Below are 26,167 nucleotides of genomic sequence, written 5' to 3' on the forward strand. Positions count from 1 at the left end.
AAGTTGCTGCTTCTCGAACTGAAATGGCAGGTAGTGGATAATGGACGTACGTGCTGGAATAAAATCAGGTTTTTAGATTCTTTTAGTTTTTTTTCCCAAGGCATTGAGTCAATTGATTCAAGTGCAGAAAAGCGACAATTTTGATAGCTTTCACTTGCTTAAACAGCACTTTCAAGACTGTGAAATGTATGACTTATTAACCTGCAAAGGTGTATACGCATATGATTATTACTGTTCTGGCGCTCGCTTAAGCGAGGTGAAACTACCGCCAATTGAAGCTTTTTACAATTTACTGACCAACAGTGAACGCACAGCCGAGGAGTATGAGTTTGCCAGGAAGGTGTGGTCTAAGGGGGATTGTAAAAATGGGTGGGATTATTGTAGACTGTACTTGGCCAGTGACGTTCTAACTCTGTTGGATATAGTCTGTAAGAACACAGACCAAATCTATTCAGAGTTCGGGTTAGATATAGGCTATTATTTTTCCACACCCCATTTAGTGATGGATTTGATTTAAAAAATTAGTAGGGAGGAAATAGGCCTAATCACAGATGTAGATCAACACCTTTTTGTAGAGCGTTCAATGAGAGGAGGGTATGTTTTTCATGGGGACCGCGTCTTGTCATCTGATCCAAGCGGGCAAAGCACCGGTGTAAAGTCAAATGTAGTTTTCTTGGACATGAACTCATTGTACCCATCAGCAATGTCTCACTACTCTGTACCGTGTGTGAACTATCAAGGACTTGAGAATCCTTTCGTTTTTCCTGACAGGAAACCCACCAAAAACCACGGGCGGCTATGATAGCACTGTTAGGGTAATAGGAATTTCCCGTTGGTCTTTCACGATACCGAAGGAAATTTTGTTTTTCTACGGCTCACTTGGTCCAGGAGAAAAAACTTGTTTAACTCCCCCCGCCAATTCGTGATTGACGTTATGAGGATACACAGGACCCCCTCTAAACAAAAACTGATTGCTGATTTGGATCCAAAGAAGAATATCGTTGTTCACCATGTGGTTCAGCACTGGATGATGAACAATGGTTTCAAGATCACCAAAATACACAGGGTCCTACAGTTCAATCAGCGACCATATTTAAAAATGTTTATTGATACCTTTGTCGATAAATGCTCTCGAGCTAACTCAAAGGTAGAAATGGAAATTTAAAAACTCATCCTAAAATCAGCGTTTGACACATTGTGTGAAAGCGTACGCAATAGATCTCATTGCGACGTTTAGACTGACCCTCAAGAGTTTGCACGAATTATTTCTGACCCCAATTATACATCGTTCACGAGCATAGAGGCTGGCATGGTTCTTCTACACAGGCCAAAGCGAAATGTTATACTGAACAAGAATATAGCAGGCGGCAGTTCAGTACTAGAAATTTCCAAAAAGCTCATGTTGTCGTTCTTTTACAATGTGTGCAAGGTGCAATGGCTACAGGAGAGGGAGGTTCAAGTTTATTACGGGGATACAGATTCTCTGCTGTTAAAGGTAAATGGGACTGAATATTTATTGGGTGATTTAGAAAAGGGGGAACACATCAGCTCGCGGATGGATTTCACCAACTGGAATCCATCCCTCTATCCCGAGTTGGTGAAACGTCAAGCCCCCAACCAACTATTAATGTTAAAATCAGAGACGGGGAGTGACTTGATATCCAGGGGGGTGTTTCCGGGCCCCAAAGTTTATTGCATGGAAACTCATAGTGGTGAAGAAAAGAAGGCATGTAATGGGGTGCCTAAACACTTTGTAATGAGCAATTTCAACATTAGCGTGTACAGAGACTGTGTAGAAAGTAGCCTAGTGCTGAGAGCACAAGTGCTTGCAATTCGCTCTCTAGCGTATATAAATTATACTGTGAGAGTGGAAAAAAATGCAATTTCATGTATATCTGACAAAGTCTATGTGCTCGAGAATGGTGGGAGTGTCCTACCTCATGGCCACTACCGTATTTCAGACCGAGTTGAATGCATAGACTATCGCAATCAACTTGGTCTGGATAAATTAACCTAACTTGAACTAACCAACTAGCCACCATCAACCTTTCATAAATTAACTAACCTAACCACCAACCCGTTCATAAATTAACTAACCTCAACTAACCCAACCTCAACTAACCTGTAGCAGCAGTGACGACAGCTATTGTGTACAATCCATTTTCGCCCCGCGGCTCCCTGGGGGGTGAGGGGGCCTTCCCGGGGCTGCCCAGGGGGGTGGGGGGTCCCGCCCGCGGCCGGCCGGCCTTCAGCCCCGCGACCCCGGGGGGGGGACTTTTAAATTCACTGTAATGTTCAACTGTGCTTAGTTCATGTTCCAAGTGTTTTCAAGTGTTGTTTTCAAGTGCTCATGTTTTGTATAGAAAATTGTGTGTTTGCTACTAATGTTAATAAAGTGTTGTTGTTGATGGACAAAGTGTTTAAAGACAATAAGTGTTGATCTTCATGTTGATGGACAAAAAAGTGTTTTTAAAGACAATAAGTGTCATTTTTATCATTGCAGTTCATGTTGAACAAATAGAGTTTTAATGCAGTGTTGAAATAAATACTGCCATGAAATATTGTCAGGTTCTTGTTGAACATAAAGTGTTATTATTATGTTGTTGTTCATGTTGAACAAATAGAGTTTTCATGCAGTGTCGAAATAAATGCTGACATGAAATATTGGTGTTTTTCTTATTGAACAAGTGTTATTCATATCATTGCAGTTCACGTTGAACAAATATTTGTTTTCATATTGCCGAAATAAATACTACAATAGAATATTGTTGTTTTGTTGTTGTTAACCAGTACTAGATAGATCTATTAGAAAATTATTACTACTTATTCATTGGACACGTATGATTTACAGTTAGTTATAGTCCTACTGTTGTCAACAGCAGCAGCAGCAACAAATATCAATTTAAAACACCCTTCACCCTTTAAAACTGGTCCCTCAATGTCAGGGAAAACAACACTTTTAACTAGAATAATTCAAAATTGCGATAAAATGTTTTTGGAAAAGCCGAAAAAAATCTACTATTGCTATAGTATTTGGCAGGAGTCTTATGATCAAATAAAAGCTATTGCCACAACCATACCAGTAAAATTCATAGGAGGGCTTGATGTTTTCAATAGTATTGAATCGAAATCGTGGATGAGAATCGATGATTTGGCTGAATCCATTGAACAGTTCTCACATGAAATGCTACAACCAAAGTTCCATAAACCTAGTTCTACACAATCTGTTTCATCAGAGAAAATGTATGCGAACCCTTGCTTTGAATTGCTCCATCTATATTATCTGTCGAGTTGTTCGTGATTCTAGCTCGCTCATAACTCTCAATAAGCAGATATACCCCGGCGCCCCTAAATGTCTTGTGTCAGCGTACACTCAGGCGACTAGAAAGCCCTACGGTTACATTTTGCTGGATCTTAATCAGAGCACGCCCGAGGATATACGTGTAGTCACCGACATTTTCGACAATAAAATTACAGTATATCTTCCGGTGAACAGTAGAAAAGGCTATTAGTTGGCGTTATGACACTGAAGAAACTACATGAACAACGGCATTTATTTTCCGTTTTAAGCACTTCAAAACCCTTACTTAGGAAGGCTATACTCAAACATGGTGTTGATAATGATTTCATTAATCTAATATCTGAACTTTGTTTAAATTTAACTAAGGGCAATATTCAACTGCCAGAAGGTGTTAGACAACATACAAACAAACATCGTCCCCCTGTACGCGCCTGGGATTTTAAAAAAATGGTAAAATATTTTTAAAAGAAAACGACTCCTTCAAGCGGCCGGTAGCTTTTCACACTTTTACTGCCAATAATTGCTGGACTTGTAAACAGTTTTCTCTAGAGAGAGAGAATGGCTAAACCCTGTAAATTGACACCATTTCAACTTATCCTCTCGCCTGTCGAACATTTTAAATACAATCTAAGCAAATACATTAATGATAAGAATATTGCCGATGACAAAAACTACTTTTACTCCAAGATGCATTGCGACAAGTGGACAAACATAGAACTTATCGTGAGAGACCCACCTTCGCCACCACCACCGATCCCTCTAAACAGGAAACATCTCCTCAAGATTCTGCACAATCAAAGGAGAAGGAATTGAATTCAATTGTATCGAAAATTGGAAACCTATTTCCACTCACCTATCGTGAACAGAGTAAAAGAGTATTATCTTATCTCATGTTGGAAACTGATGATGATCATCAAGTTCAAGTCGATAGCACAGGGAAACGAATTATAATTCTGGGAAAAAGTTATAATCTAGTTGATTTAATTTGTGATATGGTGACGAATCGTAAAGAACCTCTATCATTTGACAATAATCAATACACTTCTCTAAGTCTATCAAACTTTCCCAAAAGTCGTATTGGCAATAAGCGAATTTTAAGGAAACTAAGAGAATATAGTCTTCCTACAGCGCCAATACCAACACCATTTAGAAAAGAAGAAGAAGATTCAATATTTGAAAATACTAGTAGCAGCAGCACCACTGATTTTACAACACCTGTGGCTGCTGGTCAAAAGCGAAGACGAATTGATTCACCCTCCAGTGTGCAAAAGGGGAGTGACCATTTCACTACATGTTTGCGTTCAAAATGGATGAAGTTCTGAAAAGTGTCTATGAAAATATTGGTGAAGTGGGAAGTTTAAGTTCTCCCAAAACGCTTTCTAAAGGTGTCTCCGGTACCACATTGAAAAATGCAAAAGAGTATCTAGAGAATTAATCGAGTTATACACTGCATCGTAATCATAGGCATTGCGACAAGCAATATCAACAAACTAAAGCCTTTTTCCCTCTGCATTTAATGCAAAAGGATATTTTAACTTAAGACACAATTTAACGGCGTCACAATGAGCCCTAAAAATATATTCTGGTGGCAATCAGTGTCTTTAGTCACTATGCCTATGCAATTCCACTGCGATCAAAGAGAGGTGTTGAAGTTGCTCGGGCCATTGAAAGTATTCTTGAACAGGATTCGTATAGAAAAATTCAATCGGATCGTGGCAGTGAATTCGTTAATCCCCATGTGCAAAAGGTTTTATTGAAATATAATACAACACTTTATCATAGTCACAGCCCGATAAAGGCTGCATTGGCTGAACGATTAATATGAACGATTCGTCTATTAATTTCAAGATACTCTACACTGAAAAATACACCGGCTTTTATTCATGATTTAGATAAAATCATGCAGATATACAATCATCGACCTCATCGATCTCTGTCCAACTCAAGCCCTCGGGATGTTCACTGCAATGAAAATACATGTGATGCTTTTCTAAAGCAATATTCCAATGATGAAACAGAAAAAAAAATGTGAAGAAGAAATTCAATGTGGGTGATACTGTTCGAATTAATAGAACCGCCAATATTTTTGAAATGGGGAATTATTTATGGAGCACTGAACTTTTTAAAGTGTCCAAAATCCTGGACACCGAGCCCACGATATATCGACTGCGAGACACCAAAGATTATGAGATTCTCGGTGGTTCTTATGAATATGAACTGCAAAAAGTTAGAAACAATAGTGAAATTTATCAAATTGAAAAGATATTAAAGAGTCGTACTCGTAGGGACAAGAGACAGTTGCTTGTTCGCTGGCTAGGACACAACTCAGATTTTGATTCTTGGGTCGGTGCTGAAGATATTAACAATGCCCAATGATTTCTATGTGAATTTCATGTCCAATGTTTCTGATCCTCTCTACAATGATCTGAATAGAACAAATGATTTCTGGACGAAACTCTCCCCCACCATCAAATTCAAAGACAATGGAAAGTATGAAGTGGCTCTTGTCGACTGTATTCTCAAAAATACTTATGACATTCTGAGAAAGGATCGTAAATATGAAATAAAAATTAGACCCTATGATTGGCCACCACCACCATCCTCAAGTGATCAAGAACAAATTCAAAAAATCAATCGGATGGATTATCCATATATTGAATTACCCTACGAGGAACTCACCTGTATGAATGATTTATGTCGTTCTATTAATAAAAGAGTTTCCGCTCGTAAAAAGGGAGCTCTTCATTTGAACTATTCAAAGGAGGAGGGTAAGATCTACATTAGTTCACCTATTGCCAGTGAAAAGGTTAATCTCAATGATAGTCTAAAGGATGTTCTTGGCTTTAAGCTCAATATAATCAATGGTAAAATTGCCGGAGCTACAAATGTCAATGGTTCTGATGGTCTACTTTCCGTCATTGTGGACCCTTTCATTTGTCTCTACGCTTCATTTGCGGAAACATCACGGGTTGGTACTTGAAATTTCCCATCCCTACATGTTTGGGAATGAATGACCCATCGAAAGCTCAGTTTTCGCCATGATCTAAAGCATCTTCAATCTATTCCCGTAAACACTTCCTATTTGGAATTCTGTCAGTTAACACTAAGAACCGAATTGGGTGATCCCATAGCAAATTCAAAAGGTTTGGCTGTGATTACATGCCATTTTCGTCCCATCATTCAAAAGCAAGATGTCTAATAAAAAAGTGGTATTCACTTGTCCTGATATTGACAGCTATATTAATACTCTTGGCCCAAGACAACAGGGCAATGGAACGGACTATTACAAAGGTCGCTCTTCAATGTCTCGCTACGGTCTTGGCAGTTGGTTTGCTAAGCTGTTTTGCTCTTCAATACCACTGTCTAGAAAATATATTGTACCGGTTGATACAGATTTTGCGTCCTCTAAGCTATACGGTTGGGGCTCTGGCAAGGATTTTAAAAAAAGTGCTTCGGAAAATCTTAAGTCTAGTGCGCGAACTCTTGGCGAGAAATTAAATCAAAATGGTAAAGGCTTAAAAAGGTCGAGAAACAATGCATCACTCATCAGTCTCCACTCAGGTCGGAAACGAAAGACATCATCCCTCTTGTCAAAGAAAAGAAGGAAAAAGCCGACACGTGCTGTAAACAGAAGAAGAAGCCCCAGGAAGAAAATTGTTAGATCGAAACTAGATTTCTTCCCCTAAAATGTCCTACCTGCCACATAAGGATTCTCAACCTTCAATCACCGCCTCATTGAATCTATTCAATGCAGAAAATGTTGATATGAGTGTCAAGCATGGATACTATGAACAATTTTATCCTCAACAACCCCTCTCCGATAATATCCACTTTCAAATTTATTCCAATGAAGACTACTTTATTGACATTTCTTCAACATTTATAGATTTGCAAATGAAAGTCCGGAAATCTGATAATACAATGCCAATTCGAGCCGATGGAATATCCTATGAAAATTGTATATTACATAATTTATTTCATCAAATTAGTGTCTACATCAATGGCACACTGGTGAGCACTAGCAACAATCTCTCAAATTATACAAGCTATATGCAATTCATGCTGATGACACACAAGTCATACAAGGAATTGAGAGGCACCTCCAATGGATATGAATATATTACTAATACTGATAGTACATATGCAATTAAAAATGCTACAACTAGTGAATTACATCTAGTTGGAAAAATATATCATGAAATATTTAATATACCCCAATGGCTGCAACCCAATGTTAAAGTGGATATAAAATTGACGCTTGCACCCTCCAATTTCATATTGAGAAAAGAACTTGCTGCCAATCCTGATGTAAGTCTCTCCCTCACCTCGGCAATACTTCATGTACGCAAATAACAGGTCATGAGTTCTGTTGCTTTGGCAGTGGAACTGAGAGCCAATGGCAACAATATTAAACTACTTGTTCCTCATACAATCACCAATCAACGTCATATTGCAAGGAGTTATCACACCTTCACCGAATCATCACTTATCAATGGTGAAATTCCGTCAGAACTCGCTTTGACATTTATAAAAAGCGGCAATGCACTAGGATCATGGACTGAATGCCCACATAAATTCGAGATGTTTGGACTTTCATCTCTTGTGTGCAAAGCAAACGGCATTCCACTCTACAATCTATCTTTTGATAAATCCTATAGAACATTGTATGAGTTGACCATGCAAACCCTAGATCATGACTCCCAACTCTTTGAAAATGGTATAACCGAAGATATGTTTGCTAAAACACATGGTATCATTGTATTGGATTTGTCGGGTACACAGGATATGAGTATAGTACGTACGGGGACTGTGCGTTTAGAGTGTATATTTGCAAACCCATTGGCTGAGAGTATTGCACTAATCTCACTAAATCAATATGAAACTGTTTTTCAATAAACACTAGATTTGATCTAATTCTCTTTTTCTCAAATTTATTCATTTTTCAATCCTTTCACTCCGACTGCTGACTCTAGACTGATCCTGATTCGTTAGCCCTGACCAGAAAAGAAATGGAACATTTTTTATTTCGAAACGATTTTATTGAATAATTATAACAACAATAATACAGAGCATGTACAATTAGCGATAGAGTTTATTGTCTTCGATATGTTTCACTAATGCACTTAAAGCACATTTAAGTCTATTCACATGTGCTATATCAACTTTTGCAGCGAAACATAATTGATCCTCCATTTTAAATTTGCTCAAGGATATCACATATCTTGCATATACTGCATCCCATTCCAGACAAAGTCGTGATCCTTTCGTGATTTCCACCGCAATGTTTGGCGCTCTTGTATTATTACCATCAACTCCACTATCTACTTCTAAGAGGGTAAACATTCCACTCGTCATCATCAGCACAAATATATATCCCAATGAGTAAAGTCAAACTGTTCTTCTCACTCCTTTGAATTCTATTCACAGACTAATAAAACTATAGCAAAAATCCTTTCCTCATATTCACTCTGTCGCTAATATGTAAGCAAGCTCTCTGATTGGCTGAGAAGGAAACACGTGATCTAACTGTTTTCTATTTCTGGAAACTCATAACATTCGTTGGGAGCATGCCCAAAATAACAACAACATCAAATGCTGTTTCCTATTTCTGGACACCTTGACATTCACTGAGAGCGTGCACTTACAACAACAACAACAAATAACATGCCATTGACATTCGCTGAGAGCGTGCACTTACAACAACAACAAGATAGCCTTCTACTATTTAGCTGTATACCGTCTACAAATTTAGCTGTATATCGATCGTATCGACCCAGTGGTCCTACAATATCAGGAGATGAAATTTCTGTTCGAACGGAAATTAAAAGTTCTAGTGCCCTTTTTAAGTTTCAAAAACGTAGGACAACTAGGTCCCCTCCCACGCTTATTTTTTTCCCAAAGTCACCCGATCAAAATTTTGAGAGATCCATTTTGTTCAGCATGGTCAAAAATATAATAAATATGTCTTTTAGGACGACTTAATCCCCCTAGGTCCCCGTAGGGAGGGCTTAAAACTATGAATTTTACCCAATGTTAACGTATGGCATTGGGTATTGGAAAGTGTACAGACATTTTCAGGGGGGAATTGTTTCTGGTTTTGGGGAGGGGGGGGGTCGGGTGATATGTGGGAGCATCTTTCCATGGAGGAAGTTTTCATGGGGGAAGGCAGATTACTGTGAAGGGGGTACCGGATTTCCCAGCATTTTTTAAAAAAAAGGATCAAAGATTAAATAAAAAAAACAAGTTTTTCAACTTGTTTCAGCATTATGTAAAAAATTATCTTTAAATTAAATTTTAAAAAACAAGTTTTTTAACTGAAAGTAAGGAGCTACATTAAATGTCAAATTTTTGACATGTTAACTGCTATAGATTTGGCAATGATAACATGGTTTCCATTGTGTTTACAATATTAAACTGTGTTTTTTGGGGGGTAGGCCTATAGGGGGGGGGGGAGAGAAGGTACCTAGGTTAGGTTATGTATTTAATAGTAGCGTTGATTTACCCCCCCCCTATTGTGCAGATATATAGCTCAAATTTGTTTCTAAACTATTATATATTCATCCTATTTTATTTTATTAGCACTAATCAAACTAGCACTATATAAAAGAGTCCGTTTAGTACAGGAGTACCCAGTTTTGTTGTACTTCATTTAAGCAGATGATCTATTTTGCAAAATTTTACTTTTACAACAAGATACTTTTATAAGATTACTTTGATAACAAGATTTGGATAATAAGATTTACTTTTATAGCCAAATGAAATAGTTTTAAGTGAAGTGTCGGCTTGAAATTTTTAAGTTGTGTAAATACCCACAAATCTGGGGAGAGCTGATACATTGTGTAAAGATATTAGTGTAAGTATTAAGATTATTAGTGTAAGATATACTAATAATCTAAGAGTAAGAGGGATACACCTAAGTGTAAGAGGGATACACCAAATTACTTTAGTTAATTTTTATTTTATTTTTTAACGTTTACAAATTAGCTAGTTAATAAAAAAGCATTATACTTACAGTGATTAAGAAAATCTTTATCTGTCCATTATCGTAACCAGTAACACGTATGCTTTTATCGCTCATCCTATCAACTGTCATATCAGGCCATACCTAAAAAAGGGGGAGGAACTTTAATCAACTTACTTCTATACGAAAAAATAAACAATAGTAATAGTTAGTGATAGGAACAAAAGTACTGAAAAATCTCACTCCCTCTGCTCAATACATATTCTAGAAGAATGAAGCCAATTGGTAAAAAAAACACCCTTATTACTATAGTTCAACCTTCTATAAATCTCCTTGATTTTGACTAGGTAGACAAGGTGAGTCAGAATATAAAAGGGGGCGTTGGTTATATTTTCATTTATCTTATAAAGTCAAGTCTTTAGCTTTAGTAACCTATACTCCGATTCCCTTTCCCTTTAACAAGGGAATCTCCGATTCCCTTGTTAGGTTACAATAATTGTAACCTAACACATTAGGCATGCAGACCCGCTATAGTTTACCCCCACCCCCACCCCCCAATTTGAATATATACAGCCCAAACTTGTTTCTATAGTATTATATGTTTATCTTACTTTAGTATATTTCATTAGGATTGAGCATCAGAGAAACATATTAGAAGAATATTAGGTAAGGGGTATATTAAACAAATACCCTATAAACTTAACTTTGAATGAAGACATGCGGTTACACGATTGTCAATCATCAGTAAAAACAGCATCAGCAATCATTTTCCTTTCCTATTTTAACGGGCTGAAAACACTTTTAAAAGGCATTACTGAACTTACCATAAGATGAAATAAGTTTAGAGATACGTTTTAAAGACAGCCATTATTCTGATTTCAAGTATTTTTCGTTATAGAGTGGCAATAAATCAGTTCTTCTGCAATTTATAAGGACTTAAAAACGGTTTTACCATTACGTCTAATCATACTATAATATAGAAAAATATTTGCAACCAGCAGAAATTTTGAAGGACAGGATCTATTCTGTTTATGAGCATTCCACTATTTGAGTGTAAACGCTTAACCGTTTCCCAGTAACTAATTATACAACATAAAACACCATTTCACCCTTTTTTCCAAATTTAAAATTAAAAGAAAAATAAGCACCAAATTCTTACTCAGATTTACTGGCAAAAGCTTCTGCTGCCGTTGCACAAGATGCAACACCGTTTCACCAGTTTTTCCAAACTTAAAATTAAAAGAAAAATAATTACCACAAATTCTTGCTCAGATTTACTGGCAAAAGCTTCTGCTGCTGTTGCACAAGATGCAACACCGTTTCACCAGTTTTTCCAAACTTAAAATTAAAAGAAAAATAATCACCACAAATTCTTACTCAGATTTACTGGCAAAAGCTTCTGCTGCTGTTGCACAAGATGTAACACTATTTCACCAATTTTTCCAAACTTAAAATTAAAAGAAAAATAATCACCACAAATTCTTACTCAGATTTACTGGCAAAAAATTCTGCTGCTGTTGCACAAGATGCAACACCATTTCACCAATTTTTCCAAACTTAAAATTAAAAGAAAAATAATCACCACAAATTCTTACTCAGGAGTGGAGGCAGGTAATTCAAAATCCCAGGACATATCCCTTCCCAGGACATACTTTGGCCTTTAGACCCATTCCTGAAAGTGTCAGTTTCCTAACCTAGCTAGATTCCAAGATGGACCAAAGTAGCTGAAGTAGAATTTTATTTTCTAGTTTATGGAAGATGTTTCCTTGGGGTAAGGGACATTTCTATGAAGGCGGCGAAGGATTTCCCAGCATTTCTTAGAAAAACAATCAGAAATTAAGTAGAAAAAATTAAGTTTTTTTCAACTGATAGTAAGGAGCAACATCAAAACTTAAAAGGAACAGAAATCGTTATTTATATGTAGGGGTTCACCCCCTAGTCAATACCTCGCTCTTCGCGCTAAAGTTTTTCTTAGTACTTTCAAAAGAGCTATCTATTCTAATTAACCGACCTTTGTGATTCAGGGGTTTGCGTTTCAAACAAAGTTTGAACTTTAGCTTAAAGGGAGAGTTATTGACAAGGGGGTGAACTCCCTAATATGCGTAATAAAAACATACGAATATAGAAGTTCGTTACGTAAATTAATTCGTAAGTTACGTAAGAACAAAATTTCGGGAAAGTCATTTAGCAAAAAAAAAAAATAATATGCTAATCTCGCTTTGATTTTTCATGTACAGTGAGCCAAAATCAAAACTTCATTAATTCAAAAATATTCAGAAATTAAATTAAAAAAAACAGTTTTTTAACTGAAACTAAGGAGCGACATTAAAGCTTAAAACGAACAGAAATTATTCCGTATATGAATGAGTCTGTCCCCTCCTTAACGCCGCGCTATTTACGCTAAAGTTTGAATTTCACTCAAAAATTTATTTTTATAAAAAATAAAAAACTTTAGCTTAAAGAGAGAGGCGTTGAGGTGGGGACAAACCCTGTCATATACAGAATAGCTTCTGTTTATTTTAAGTTTTAATTCCACTCCTTACTTCTAGTTAAAAAAACTTTTTTTTTAATTCATAGAAGAACTAGAAGTACGTCAATGGTGAAAACGCGTACATGACATTTAGCCGTGTCATCGAACTTCGGCATTTATTTTAATTGCGCAATTGGATAGAATGCTTTTTGAAGCCAATCCTAACGATTTTTCGCTTAAATCCTGTGTCAGTGTTTCGCAATGGGTGGACTTGAGAAACTCTGAATACTATTTTCTCGGAATAATGAAAAGTGTATATACCATACGCGTGTTTACATTTAGACAACCGTACAGCACACTGCTTGCTAAAGATTTTTCTAGCAGAAAATGAAGGAAAAATACACTTGAATTCAAGCAGTGCATTAGGCTACCGGTCGAAAGCAGGGCTACACGCCTCCTCCAGTCCTTTGGAATTCTCTTAATTGGTGACTCTGGTCCTGTTTTTGATACCAGGAAATAGTAGCACTAAAGTGCTACATTTTTACACATCTTCCAAAATAATGCTATATTTTTCAAAAGGGAGGGAGAGGGGAATAAAAAAATTTTGTTTAAGAATAGTTGTTTTTTATATTTTACAAAATATCCTTCCTGTGGACTTACTCTAACGGCTAACCATGGAGACCGTCAGTCCGCCCCTTGCGAACGAGGACGCGTCGACTAGGCATACTTTTATATATTTAAGGGGCTTTTTTTTGTAATGCTATAAGGTCATTTGGGGTCACTTCCATATTAATCTTCGTATGTTTCTTTAAAAATGTCCGTATGTTAAACACCGGCCCCCGTGTTCAGTACTGTCAGTATAGCCTTTTAAACCAGGCATGTAAACAGTTTCAGCCCCCTGTCTCCAATATCTCAAGATTTGTACGATTTTCCCACCGTTATTTTTCGATGTTTTGAGCTTTTTTGTTAATTTACACTTACATTCAACCCCCTTCCATTCTTTCTGAAATGAACGCAGTGTGTAAACCTGCCCTGTGAATGAAAGTAAAGTTAATCTGAACTTTTTGTTTATTTTTCCTGGCATATAACTTCATAAATATATTACAATTTTATAACTCATCAATTGTATTTAGCTGTATATCGTCTACAAGTTTAGCTGTATATCGATCGTATCGACCCAGTGGTCCTACAATATCAGGAGATGAAATTTCTGTTCGAACGGAAATTAAAAGTTCTAGTGCCCTTTTTAAGTTTCAAAAATGTAGGACAACTAGGTCCCCTCCCACGCTTATTTTTTCCCAAAGTGACCCTATCAAAATTTTGAGAGATCCATTTTGTTCAGCATGGTCAAAAATATAATAAATATGTCTTTTAGGACGACTTAATCCCCCTAGGTCCCCGTAGGGAGGGCTTAAAACTATGAATTTTACCCAATGTTAACGTATTGCATTGAGTATTGGAAAGTGTACAGACATTTTCAGGGGAGAATTTTTTCTGGTTTTGGGGAGGGGGGGGGTCGGGTGAAATGCGGGAGCTTCTGTCCAGAGAGGAAGTTTTCAGGGGGGAAGGCAGATTACTGTGAAGGGGGTACCGGATTTCCCAGCATTTTTTAAAAAAAGGAACAAAGATTAAATAAAAAAAAACAAGTTTTTCAACTTGTTTCAGCATTATGTAAAAAATTATCTTTAAATTAAATTTTAAAAAACAAGTTTTTTAACTGAAAGTAAGGTGCTACATTAAATGTCAAATTTTTGACATATTAACTGCTATAGAGTTGGCAATGATAACATGGTTTCCATTGTGTTTACAATATTAAACTGTGTTTTTTGGGGGGGTATAGGGGGGGGGGAGAGAAGGTACCTAGGTTCGGTTTGTTATTTAATTTGAGCTTTGATTTACCCCCCCCCCCCTATTGTGCAGATATATAGCCCAAATTTGTTTCTAAACTATTATATATTCATTTTATTTTATTAGCACTAATCAAACTAGCACTATATAAAAGAGTCCGTTTAGTACAGGAGTACCCAGTTTTGTTGTACTTCATTCAAGCAGATAATCTATTTTGCAAAATTTTACTTTTATAACCTAAAGATTTGTAAAGGTCATCAAAGGTCAGACCCATCTAGAGAGAGAAAGAGTGGAGGTAGTCAGAGGCAATGCTATAGCATTGCCTATAGTAAAGGCCATACAGCTCCAATGTTTTATTACTTATTATTATTTATTTTTTTTCCCCAAAGACACTTTAAATGGAAGGGGTTGTCATTGAAACTTCAAAGGGGGCTCATTCATTTGGAAATCAAGAATTCTAGTGCCTTTTATAAGGGTCAAAAGTGATTAGAAAGCTGCTAACACACCTTTCAAGCCCACCAGTTCCCCAATGCCCACCAATTTCTATGTAAACAATACCAAAACATATAATTTTTTTTCACAAAAAAAAACATAGGCTTCTGCTGGTCAAAATCACACTAAGCAGATTGTCCCAGTGAAAAGTAACATGCCAGTAGTAGGTTTAAAGCCTAATTTAATCAATTATCTATTTAATCATTTCATTTAATCATTTAATTAAATTTAATCAATTAATTTGATTAATTTAATCAATAATACCAAAAAACATAATTTTTTTCACAAAAAAAAACATAGGCTTCTGCTGGTCAAAATCACACTAAGCAGATTGTCCCAGTGAAAAGTAACATGCCAGTAGTAGGTTTAAAGCCTAATTTAATCAATTACCTTAGATCTGGGGCAAAGCTTTTGCTTTGCTTGTGTTAAAAGCCATAAGCCTTCAATGTATTGTCTTTGTTCCAGAGCCACTTCATATGGAAGGATGAAGCAAGAAATATCAGAGGGGGGGCTCATTCGATTGGAAATCAAAAGTTCTAGCAATATCTTTAAGATTCAAAGGTGATCGGAGGAAAAACACTCGGGTGCTTTGCCCTTCTTTTCCAAACTCTCCCCCTGCCCTCCACTGACACACGATCAAAAATTTGAAACATCGATTTTGTTTGGGATTTTAGATTCAATCAATAGTCAAAGATTCAATAAATATAAGTCCGGGGATGACAAGACCCCCAAAACCTCAAGAACCGAGGCCCTAAATAATATAAATACGTAATTGTATAAATATACGTTTTATTATGGAAGGCGGGGGCTTTTACAATATCTCAAAAACAGACCGTGGTAATAAGCTGGAACTTTCAGGGAATGTCGAGAGGATGTCGAACTAAATTAAAAGACAATTTGTGTGTCCAGGTTATTAAACGGGCATTTTAGTAAAATCTCAAGAACAGCAAAGAGAATTAAGATGATAATTTCAGGGAATGATGAGGCTGAAGTTGAACAAAATCAAAAGATACTATATGCTTCCAGTTTGGCAAAATGACGTATCCTTAGGAAAATTTACCTACGTACATGCGGGCTCTAAAAACAAAATATCAACGATATCCCGATACCCATCCAGAGTATGTTTCCCAGAATCCGGGTGTTCATAGACATTCAAAAATTTAAAGTATTCTTTGCTTAATAAATGAAAAAAAACTATTTCAATTAAGAAAAAGCAGAAACTAATTTAAGAATTTTAAATATTCGTTAGTCAGACAGAATCACAAATGAAAAAGTTCGCAGACTTGCCAACCAGCCTCTGATGACTGATATCGTTAGAGCTCGGAGGTAGAGATACTTGGGCCATTTTCCGCAAGCAGGACACTCAGATCCCAAAAGCCACTCTACATTGGCACTCAAACGGAAGTCGACGATGGGGAGGACCTCAGACCACTTTGCAACAAACATACCAGCCTGACCTGCGCAGTATCTATGCATCCCTTCCACCTGATTGGGAAGACATATAAGCAGCTGCCCAATTCAGAAAAGATGGGCGAAGTCTCGTGGATGCTTTGGGTGCCCCTGGCCACACGGGCGGATCTAACGTCAAAGGTAGGAAAATAATTTAAAAAAAAATCCACACATGAAGGTTTTAAAGAAAAGTAAAGCGATATATGAAACCAAATATGAGCGAAATTGCGAATAGCATTCCTGTGTTCAGAAGTCCGTGGGAGTGTCAGGGGGGGCGACCAACTCCTCTGTGGGGTAGTGTCGGCGCGGGTTGGGTTTGACGTTGGTCCTTTATCGCAATTGCTGTTTGTTTTGGATTTTATTTCATTTTTTTATGGTGATTTAAGGACATTTTACGCTTGAAAATTATTTGACTTTATTTCTGTTATTCTTTGGTTTACTATATCTCTTTACTTTTCTTTGAAAAATTGATTGATGGAATTATTACTTAATCAGTTTCTGATCGCTTGCCATTGACACGGTCTTTTTCATTTGTTAAGACAAAAATATTTTAAAATGTGTCATAATGCTTTGGGTGGATGTGTACGTGGAAAAATATTCAAATATATGAATTGAAAGTTTGTGTAAGCTATGGGGTTTTATAGGGCTAAAGAAATTCTTACCCCCCCCCCTAATGCTAAAACCTTGAGTATAGACAAACTATCAACCATCCTCCTCTTCATGACCCAAAGTGTCAACACAATTCCTTTAAACGTTCCTGAGATATCGGAGATACACCCTTTTTACACCCTTAGCGATCTTTAGATTTAGTTCAGCTTCCAACTCAATATACCCAAACAGTTTTAACTTAATACCCTTAGGTGTTCCTGAGATATTAATGATATGCCTTTTCGCTGAAATTACATGCACACAGCGTTTTTTGATTTAGTTTCGTATCCCGAGAAAAACAACGTAATGCACTTTTCCTGAAATATTCCAAAGATGCCCAAACTCAATTTAGTGTGATTTTTATTTTAAATGCAGTTCGTTTTTGGTTTCATTTACTCTTTGACAGTAATTAAAGTCCGTTTTAATATTGAGTCAATACGCGTTTTTATTTCGGTTCGTCATAAACTTTGACATGGATCTTTACTTTTATCTGAAAAACTTGTCGTAGAGAAAGTTTTATTTAAGATTAATAAAATAAGAAAGGGATTCAACTATAGTTACAATTGCAGCTGTTGGAGCATCACTTCCCATGTGTTTTAGAATTGGCAGTAGCTGTATCTTTGTTTCCACAGGACAAGATAAACTCTGAATTTTTTCAGCTATTTTGTCAAATAATTGTATGGCAAATACCCTGCAAAAAAGTATAAATGAATACTTTAGGATGAAAAATCAAATCTGTCTAAGGACCAGTGTAGTCACAGCTGAGTAATGGTACATCTTTTTGTTTCTATTAGTACCCTCGCGTTTACTTCTGTCTAACATTTACTTATTACTATCTGTAAATTTTATAAAAACCTGTCAAACCAAATAAAAAGCTAACAAAATACCGATAGTAACAAAAATATACATTTTAAAAGTTATAAATCCAAATTCTGGAAACCCACAGCCCCCTCCTCCCCCAACAATTCTCTGGTTAGAATAAAATTATAAGAATTCCAGCTTTGAGAAAAAAGTTCTCCTTCCGGAACTCCTGGATTAAGCCGACGCATCACAAGAAAAACTACTTCAAGAAGAAATAATTGCAGTGGGGTTTTTCAAATTACTTGATTAAGAAATTATTCAAAAGTACTCTCGTAAAAAATGTTTTCTAGAAAACTCACTTTTGCATTAAAACAATTTTCCAAAATTCCAATTACTCCCTCTGACAGCAATTATCCATTGCAATTATTTATTGTAGCGTCATTTATTGAATTTTTATTATCTGTCACTGATTGTCAATTTTTGGTGTGCCTAAACTAAGGCCTGTGTTCGTAAAATATTGTTAGAAACAATTTGAGTGACAACTGAGTTTTTATTAAAAACAAGATAATTCTTACTAAAAACTGTTAGGATTCTAGCAATCTGAAGAATTTCTTTTCCATTTCCGACAAATCAAGAATCAAATTTCGACTCAAAATTAATGTAGGCTACTCAACATTTTTGTCAGCAGAAATTTTGAACAGATACGCCCAGCACTCTGAAATTCCCAACTTTTACTTTTGCATAATAAAATCCTTGAATACCTGTAACTATTGAATGGTACGCTTTCTAGAGCATTTTCTAGAATAGTACGCTTTCTAGAGCTCTTTCTAGAGCATTTTCCTAACACACGCTTTATGTTTTCAGGTCAAAACTAAATATACAGGAATTTTGCTCCCTGAAATTTTTATTCTCAGAACCCTAACAAATAGACCCTATTAAATTTTACATAAAAATGTAAGAATTTTATGTCTCTGGCTTGAATAGTATTGCTGCACACCACTCGCAGAGGGTATAAGTAAATAAATACTGGATTTCATTTTGATAGATCCTGAGATTTTGCATCAACTCTCTATACATTTTGCACGTTATGCACGTTTTGTACGTCTTCTTCAGATGGCTATGTATCGAAGAATCAAGACTGAAATCAGAAGCTTTGCTTTTTGAGGGTAGTTAGCTCAACTCGGAAATCAAATACAATGTCTTGACTTGATACGGCGTATATTATTTTTAAACATGTAATATTTATTTTATTTGACGGTGAATTCCTTGACTGTGTGAGGTAGGGTTGAAGCTCTTCAACAGCTTCAAAGCTTCTCTTGGTTTACGTTGCAGATGTACCGAAATTCTTTGCGATGTTTTTTTTTTTTTGGTTATGGTTTGTTTTTTTTCCTATCTCGTCCATTATATACTGTTATAGTATGTGTGAATAAACTATTCGGAATTTATTTGGTCAGTCTTTCCATAGAGTTTGTATAAGAGACCAGAATAAATCACAGAAACTAAAAGCTAACATTTACTTAGAAAATCTTAGAAATATTATTTAACCTTTCCCGTTTTTCACTCGATATATTCAGTTTTAATGAAATTTGCACCATCAGTAAGTGTGAATTTTGTTCTATCGATTAAGGGTGGAGTGTTTTCTTTTTGAAGTTCAGGAAAGGGCAGTCCCAAAATTCTTTTCAGTATATTTGCTAAGAAAATGCTGTAAACCAGCTCAAAAGAATTATCATTAGAGTAATTTAGCCACTTTGGTTGACAACCTTGCCGACCAAAGAGATGTAAATTTTATTTCTTCTCGGTCAAGTTTCACCGTCAAACCACAGATTCATGACAGATCTTGTAGATGGCTACTTCTCTGAGATAAAACGCTAACGGGCCCTTTGTCTTTGTGATGGTTAGCCGACACTGAGACTCACAAAAGTATTTTAAAGTACCGTCTCCTCTTAAACAGGGACTATTGACACTAGTAAGCCCGCAGTTCAATGCACCCTTCTGCCTTTAAGATTAGGACTGTTATGTGTAACTAGTTGTCCAAGATAACAATGGCTGTTTTCTTTAATTTCATCAACTGTTACAAGTCTAAGGTGAAGAGATACGCCAATCTGGTCCCTCGGTGAGGATTCAAGCGTCGGATTGCCACCATCAGGTATAACAGACATAGCTAGATTCAAACCAATATTCGAAAAATACTCTGAACTTCATTACGCATAAAAAATGTCGAAAACTGTGAAGATATACATGGTCACAAGTGAACAAAATGAATCTAATAAGAAAACAAGAACTTTGAATATTTCAGTAGATTTTAATTCCACTAAATAAACATTAGGCTGTATGTTTGACGTCATATTTTCAATGTTATAAGAATAACTTAGCTAAAATGAAATTTATGCTGCACATATATTGTTACCTCTAAAGTCCAAAAATAATATGAAACGCAAATTTTAGTGAGCGCAAAATTATTTGCACTCTCATTAAATATGTGCATTTTTGTTTAAGGCCAAAAAATCCGCATAAAATAAAATTTAGGATCATTTAAGTGAAGTAGATCTTATGCTTTTGGAAAAATTCAATTAGCTTAAATAGTGCCTGCCTTTTAACTAGCTTAAATAGTGCCTGCATAATTATTATTATGAATTCTGTTAATATTTATCAAAAGTTTGACAAAATTGACGATCGTAACGTAGAATCTGAGAGTTTCTTTCTGAGAGAGGCTCTTTCTCCGAAACAGAGAGTTTCAGAAGATTCAAGACTTTTAATGGTCAAAACTGCAATAGAAAAAGGAGCTGATGTCAATTCGCAAAGCCTAAACAAAAACAGCCCAGTACATATGGCCATCCAGTACGGCTTCTTAAAGATAGTAAAATATCTTATGGAGAAAACTTTTGTTCGACTGGATATCAAAAATGATGATGGCAAAACAGTTGTTGACTTATTGAAAAAGAAATACAAAAAAAAGAACTTAGAAAATAGGATGGAATGGGAAGAAATTCTCAAGATTGTAATTGGCCTTGATGTTGTTAAGCAACTGCATGATGCCCAACTCAGAGGGAGTATGGCCATAAATTATGAAAGTTTACTTTTCCACATAATTGAAAGAAATGCAAGAATAAAATTTAGAAAATCAAATTTTAAGATTGGACGTGAAATAACCTGCCAAAAAACGTCCAATCAAAAATTTGATGATGTCGTGTTTTGCTACTCCAAAAACGAAAAGAAAAATATTATATGTGTGCAGATAAAACATTACAGCAAGACTAAAAACATCAAAGTAATTGATTTCTACGCAAGAAAAGGAGATTTTAGCATAGAAAAGTATTTTCGTTCGTATCTTGACCTAAAAAATGATATATTCAAAATAACTGAAGAAAAAAAAATTGCAAAATGGAGGTAGATGAAGAAAATTTTCAGGACCGACAAATAGAGTACCTGGTGATTTATACCTCTGCCGATGTAGATTTTGCAAATCTGGAAAAGAATCAAATCGAATTCAATTTAGACGAACCCCCGGAGATCTCAAAATTATTTATTATTCCATCGGCAACAGAAGAAGAAAATGCAAGCAAAAAGTTTTTACAACTGGAAAAAATTAATAATTATTTACATGAGAAACTTGTTAAAATTTTCTAGAATTTGAAGGGGGAAAAAAATTAAAAATAAAAGAAAAAGAAAAGGAGATTAATTTATTTTCAAAAAAGTTTGTCATAATAATAAACCAGCCGAAAGCCGATGTCTTAGAGACACAGCTTATGCATCAATTTCAGAATGATTTATTAAATGATGCACCATCGGCTGGTTTATCGAATGAAATTACAAATTTATCATTTCAAGAATATAAAAAAAAATTAGAAAAAAACTTTTAGACTAAAGGCGGTCATCTTTCTGGTTGGCTTGATGGGGAAAAAGCTATTCAGCTTTTTCAAACCCATCAAAAAAGCATCCTAAAGAAGCTGCCGTTGTAAAGCATAAATTTTAGGAAAAGTGCATTGCGCAGCAAAAACTGCAAAAAGCGTCTTTTTAGAAAAAAAAATCAATTTGATACCCACAAACATGTTTACATCTGGAGAAAACGTCGATGCAGCTGCTGGGTGTAAGTTTGATTGGCTTAACTTTAGTGCTCACATCGCTTACAAGCACTTGTGAGTTAAATTGACTTCTGCTGTCATTTGCCAATTCGTTTTAGGAATGTTGACCACTGAGCCCACCTTCAAGAGGAGACACCCCACTCTGAATGCTCGAAGAACAGTTTTGTCAGTTACACTCTTTTACTTGGTATGGTCTTTCAGATGAATTTCAGAAGAATTTATGTTATTTCAGATAAGTGTATGATCGACAGAGGTCGTCATTATGCTGATGCTTTCAGACAGGTTATGACAACACGACACATGTATACTATACTACGCACCGTTGCACCAACATGCGAAATAGATTCAGGAGGACTAAAAAGTTTTCCAGTGAAATATTAGAACCGTAGGATGGCTGGATAAGATGAAAAACCCAAAAGTTGCACAGGGAAGATAACTTACTGGAAGAAGTTTGCATTTATCATGGCAAAAAGTGTTTGAGTCATGTTTGTGAAAACAGCGCATGAGAACGTGAAAGAACTAAGAGAGAAACCAGTACTGCTTCAGAAATTAAAAAAACTTTATGCTTGGTTTGGACTGGGGTTAAATTACGATTGAATCTCATGTCAACTCTCGAGCATAACTTCACAGTTCATGCCTAAAATGCATGCATTTTTCACATTGCTAGATACTTTTTCTAGTACGAATCGATTCGCTAACCCGTAAGGTTCTCTTAAACCGCGTGGATTCACGAATCGGGTAACAATATAGGGCGCGGAAACAAACTATAAGTAACACGCGGCTCGGCACCATCGTCCCCGCCCCCCCCCCTAAAAAAACTAAAAACAAACGAAAGTTGGTAATTAATAGATAAAAAAAAGTAATTTATTGTTATTGGGAAATATTCTGACAATTTTCTTAGGAGGAGGACTTTAAAAGGGGAAAAATTCCAATGGAGAGTTAACTTTCTGTAGAAATTTTACACTGAGGGAATCTGCCAGTATTCCTGTCTCGGTCTGTCTCAGAAATATTGATGATGATCTGACTTAAAAGTAAATTGAGCATCCTCTCTCTACTGCAGGTTTACGTTTCTGATTCATCAAGGTCGGATAAGGAGTGTAAATATATTTCATATTTGTTGTCAGCTTCAGAAACATGTTGATACCATTCCAAAGGAAAACTTCGTTGTAGTACTTGGAGACTTCAATGCAATCTTGGAAAATGATACAAGTCAAAACAAAAATATCATGGGCAAATTTGGAATTGTACAGATCAACAGGAGTGGAGGGCGACTCATTGAATCACAAGCAAGAGAGGAAAATAACTTGGTGGTCTCCTAATGGAATGTCTGCCATCATGGAAATCGTTGATCACACCAGTGGAAATCATTGCTCACAGACACAGTAACTACATCTGGTGGAGATTTCGATAGTGATCACAGTCTCCCCATGTCATCAGTTTGTCTTAGATTAAACTTTGTTGTCAAATCGAAGCAAGAAGTCCCAAGATTCCGTGTAGAAGCCCTGAATAACAAGAAGACAAAATATAAGTGTAGAAGTTTGTGTTGTGAAGTAGCAGGGATATATGTAAGACAGCTGAGCTACTTCTTGGCCGTAAATCTTCAGGAGACACGGCATGGATAAACCAAGAGATCATTGACATGAGTAACGAGAGACACAAGCAGGATCATGAAAACAAGGATAGGTTCAAGCAACTCAAACGCCAAATCGAGAAGAAATCTTGCCGGGTACACAAAGACATGACACCCAATAAGTGTCAGTAGTGTGAAGACGACTTCCGAAGGGGTAACTCACACCTCATGTTTGAACGTACTAAAGAGCTAGCAAATCAACGATACGAAATGTGTGGATCTCTTGGATAAAAATGAGTATAAAATTACCACTGTTGCGCTGTTACCAATATCACCGCAAAATTACACTGGAATCGGAGATCGTTGAAAAGTTATTCCAGGATAACCTAAATCTCACAGTAAATCCAAATCCTGAAGTTCTTCAGGAGTTTTGAAATACGTGTTTTTACCCGAGAGTTTCAAATAGTTCGTGGTAACGAACTGTAAGTAAGGAGCGACCCGGCTCAATAGTAACCTAAACTCTAAGAAAAGGAATTTTCATACCAACATAAACCAATTAAAAGTATCAAAAGGAATTGTTATACCAGAGTTTTACCCATCAAAAGTTACGCACTTGAGAAAATTTGCCTTACGTTCGAAAAATGGGGAAAACAACCCCTAAAAATGATAGAACTTTAATGAAAATCACTTCATTAGATCCAATGTATCAGAGAGCTCCTAACTGCAAAAACGTGAAATTTTGTATTTTTTGCCGGAAGAAAGATCATGGATGCGTATTTATTTATTTGTTTTTTTTTCCAGGGGTAATCATGTCGATCCAGTTGTCCTAGAGTATCGTAAGAGGGCTCATTCGAACGGAAGTTAAAAGTTCTAGTGCCCGTTTTAAGTGACCGAAAAATTGGAGGGCAAATTGGCCACCTTCCACGCTCATTTTGTTCCCGAAGTCACCCAATCAAAGTTTTGAGATAGTCAAATTGTTCAACATAGTCGAAAATCTAATAAATATGTCTTTGAGGATGACTTAATCTGCCTCAATTCCCTGGGGAAGGGCTGCAGGGAAGGATCTTTCCATGGAGGATGTTTCCTTGGGGGAAGGGACATTTCTATGAAGTGGGCAAAGGATTTCCCAGCATTTTTTTAGAAAAACAATCAGAAATTAAATAGAAAAAATTAAGTTTTTTTCAACTGAAAGTAAGGAGCAACATCAAAACTTAAAAGGAACAGAAATCGTTATTTATATGTGGGGGTTCGCCCCCTAGTCAATACAACAAACGGTACTTGTATGATAAACTCCCTACCACTCAAGTTGTTGATTCATTGACGCATTATAGAGCCGTTCTTTTTTGTTTTGTTGTTGTTAGCTTCTTTCCACATAGCGTGAGACAAGACAAGGAGAAGGGACAGAATAGATGGAAAATATATAATTTGGGCTTTACATTTGCGCATTAGAGGGGGGGGGGGGGGTAAATTGTTAGGGCGGTGTGAAGTTAGAAAAAAATTATTACTAAATACTATGCCGAATAATTTTAACCAAACACATTCGGCATGCCGACCCCCTATCCTTTAGCCCCCCCCCCCCCCCCCAATTTGAATATATACAGCCCAAACTTGTTTCTATAGTATTATATGTTTATCTTACTTTGGTATATTTCATTAGGATTGAGCATCAGAGAAACATATTAGAAGAATATTAGGTAAGGGGTATATTAAACAAATACCCAACAAACTTAACTTTGAATGAAGACATGCGGTTACACGATTGTCAATCATCAGTAAAAACAGCATCAGTGATCATTTTCCTTTCCTATTTTAACGGGCTGAAAACACTTTTAAAAGGCATTACTGAACTTACCATAAGATGAAATAAGTTTAGAGATACGTTTTAAAGACAGCCATTATTCTGATTTCAAGTATTTTTCGTTATAGAGTGGCAATAAATCAGTTCTTCTGCAATTTATAAGGACTTAAAAACGGTTTTACCATTACGTCTAATCATACTATAATATAGAAAAATATTTGCAACCAGCAGAAATTTTGAAGGACAGGATCTATTCTGTTTATGAGCATTCCACTATTTGAGTGTAAACGCTTAACCGTTTCCCAGTAACTAATCAAACAGTTCGTGGTAACGAACTGTAAGTAAGGAGCGACCCGGCTCAATGGTAACCGAAACTCTAGAAAACGGGTTTTTGATACCAATAGATATATCAAAAGAATCAGATTTCAATGCTGATTTCAAATATATAACTTTCATCAAGTTTAGAGCTACCCATCAAAAGTTACGCGCCTGAGAAAATTTGGCTGATTTTCAAAAAAAGGGGGAAAGACCCCCTAAAAGTTATAGAACCTTAATGAAAATAACACCATCATATTCAGCGTATCAGATAACCCTCCTGTAGAGGTTTCAAGCTCCTATCTACAAAAATGTGTAATTTTGCATTTTTTGCCATAATAAAGATCACGGTTGGGTGTTTATTTTTTTGTTTTTTTTTTTTTTTTTTTTTTTTTTTTTTTAACAAGGGGTTATAGTAAAGACCCAGTTGTC

At 36.1% G+C, this 26,167-nt stretch overlaps 1 protein-coding gene across 1 annotated transcript in view; it reads right to left on the reverse strand.

The window, feature by feature from the left end:
- Positions 1 to 26,167, reverse strand: part of LOC148951699 (uncharacterized) — a 95,689-nt gene that overhangs the window by 17,337 nt on the left and 52,185 nt on the right. Inside the window, exons 4-5 of the mRNA XM_089088669.1 lie at positions 17,731 to 17,860; positions 10,314 to 10,406 (exon numbers count right to left, since the gene is read on the reverse strand). Coding sequence (XP_088944795.1) covers positions 10,314 to 10,406; positions 17,731 to 17,860 — 223 coding nt within the window. The remainder of the gene's footprint in view (positions 1 to 10,313; positions 10,407 to 17,730; positions 17,861 to 26,167) is intronic.

This window comes from Artemia sp. Qi Xiang Cuo, chromosome 5, assembly GCF_049724085.1.
Source record: "Artemia sp. Qi Xiang Cuo chromosome 5, ASM4972408v1, whole genome shotgun sequence".
Lineage (NCBI taxonomy): Eukaryota > Metazoa > Arthropoda > Branchiopoda > Anostraca > Artemiidae > Artemia > Artemia sp. Qi Xiang Cuo.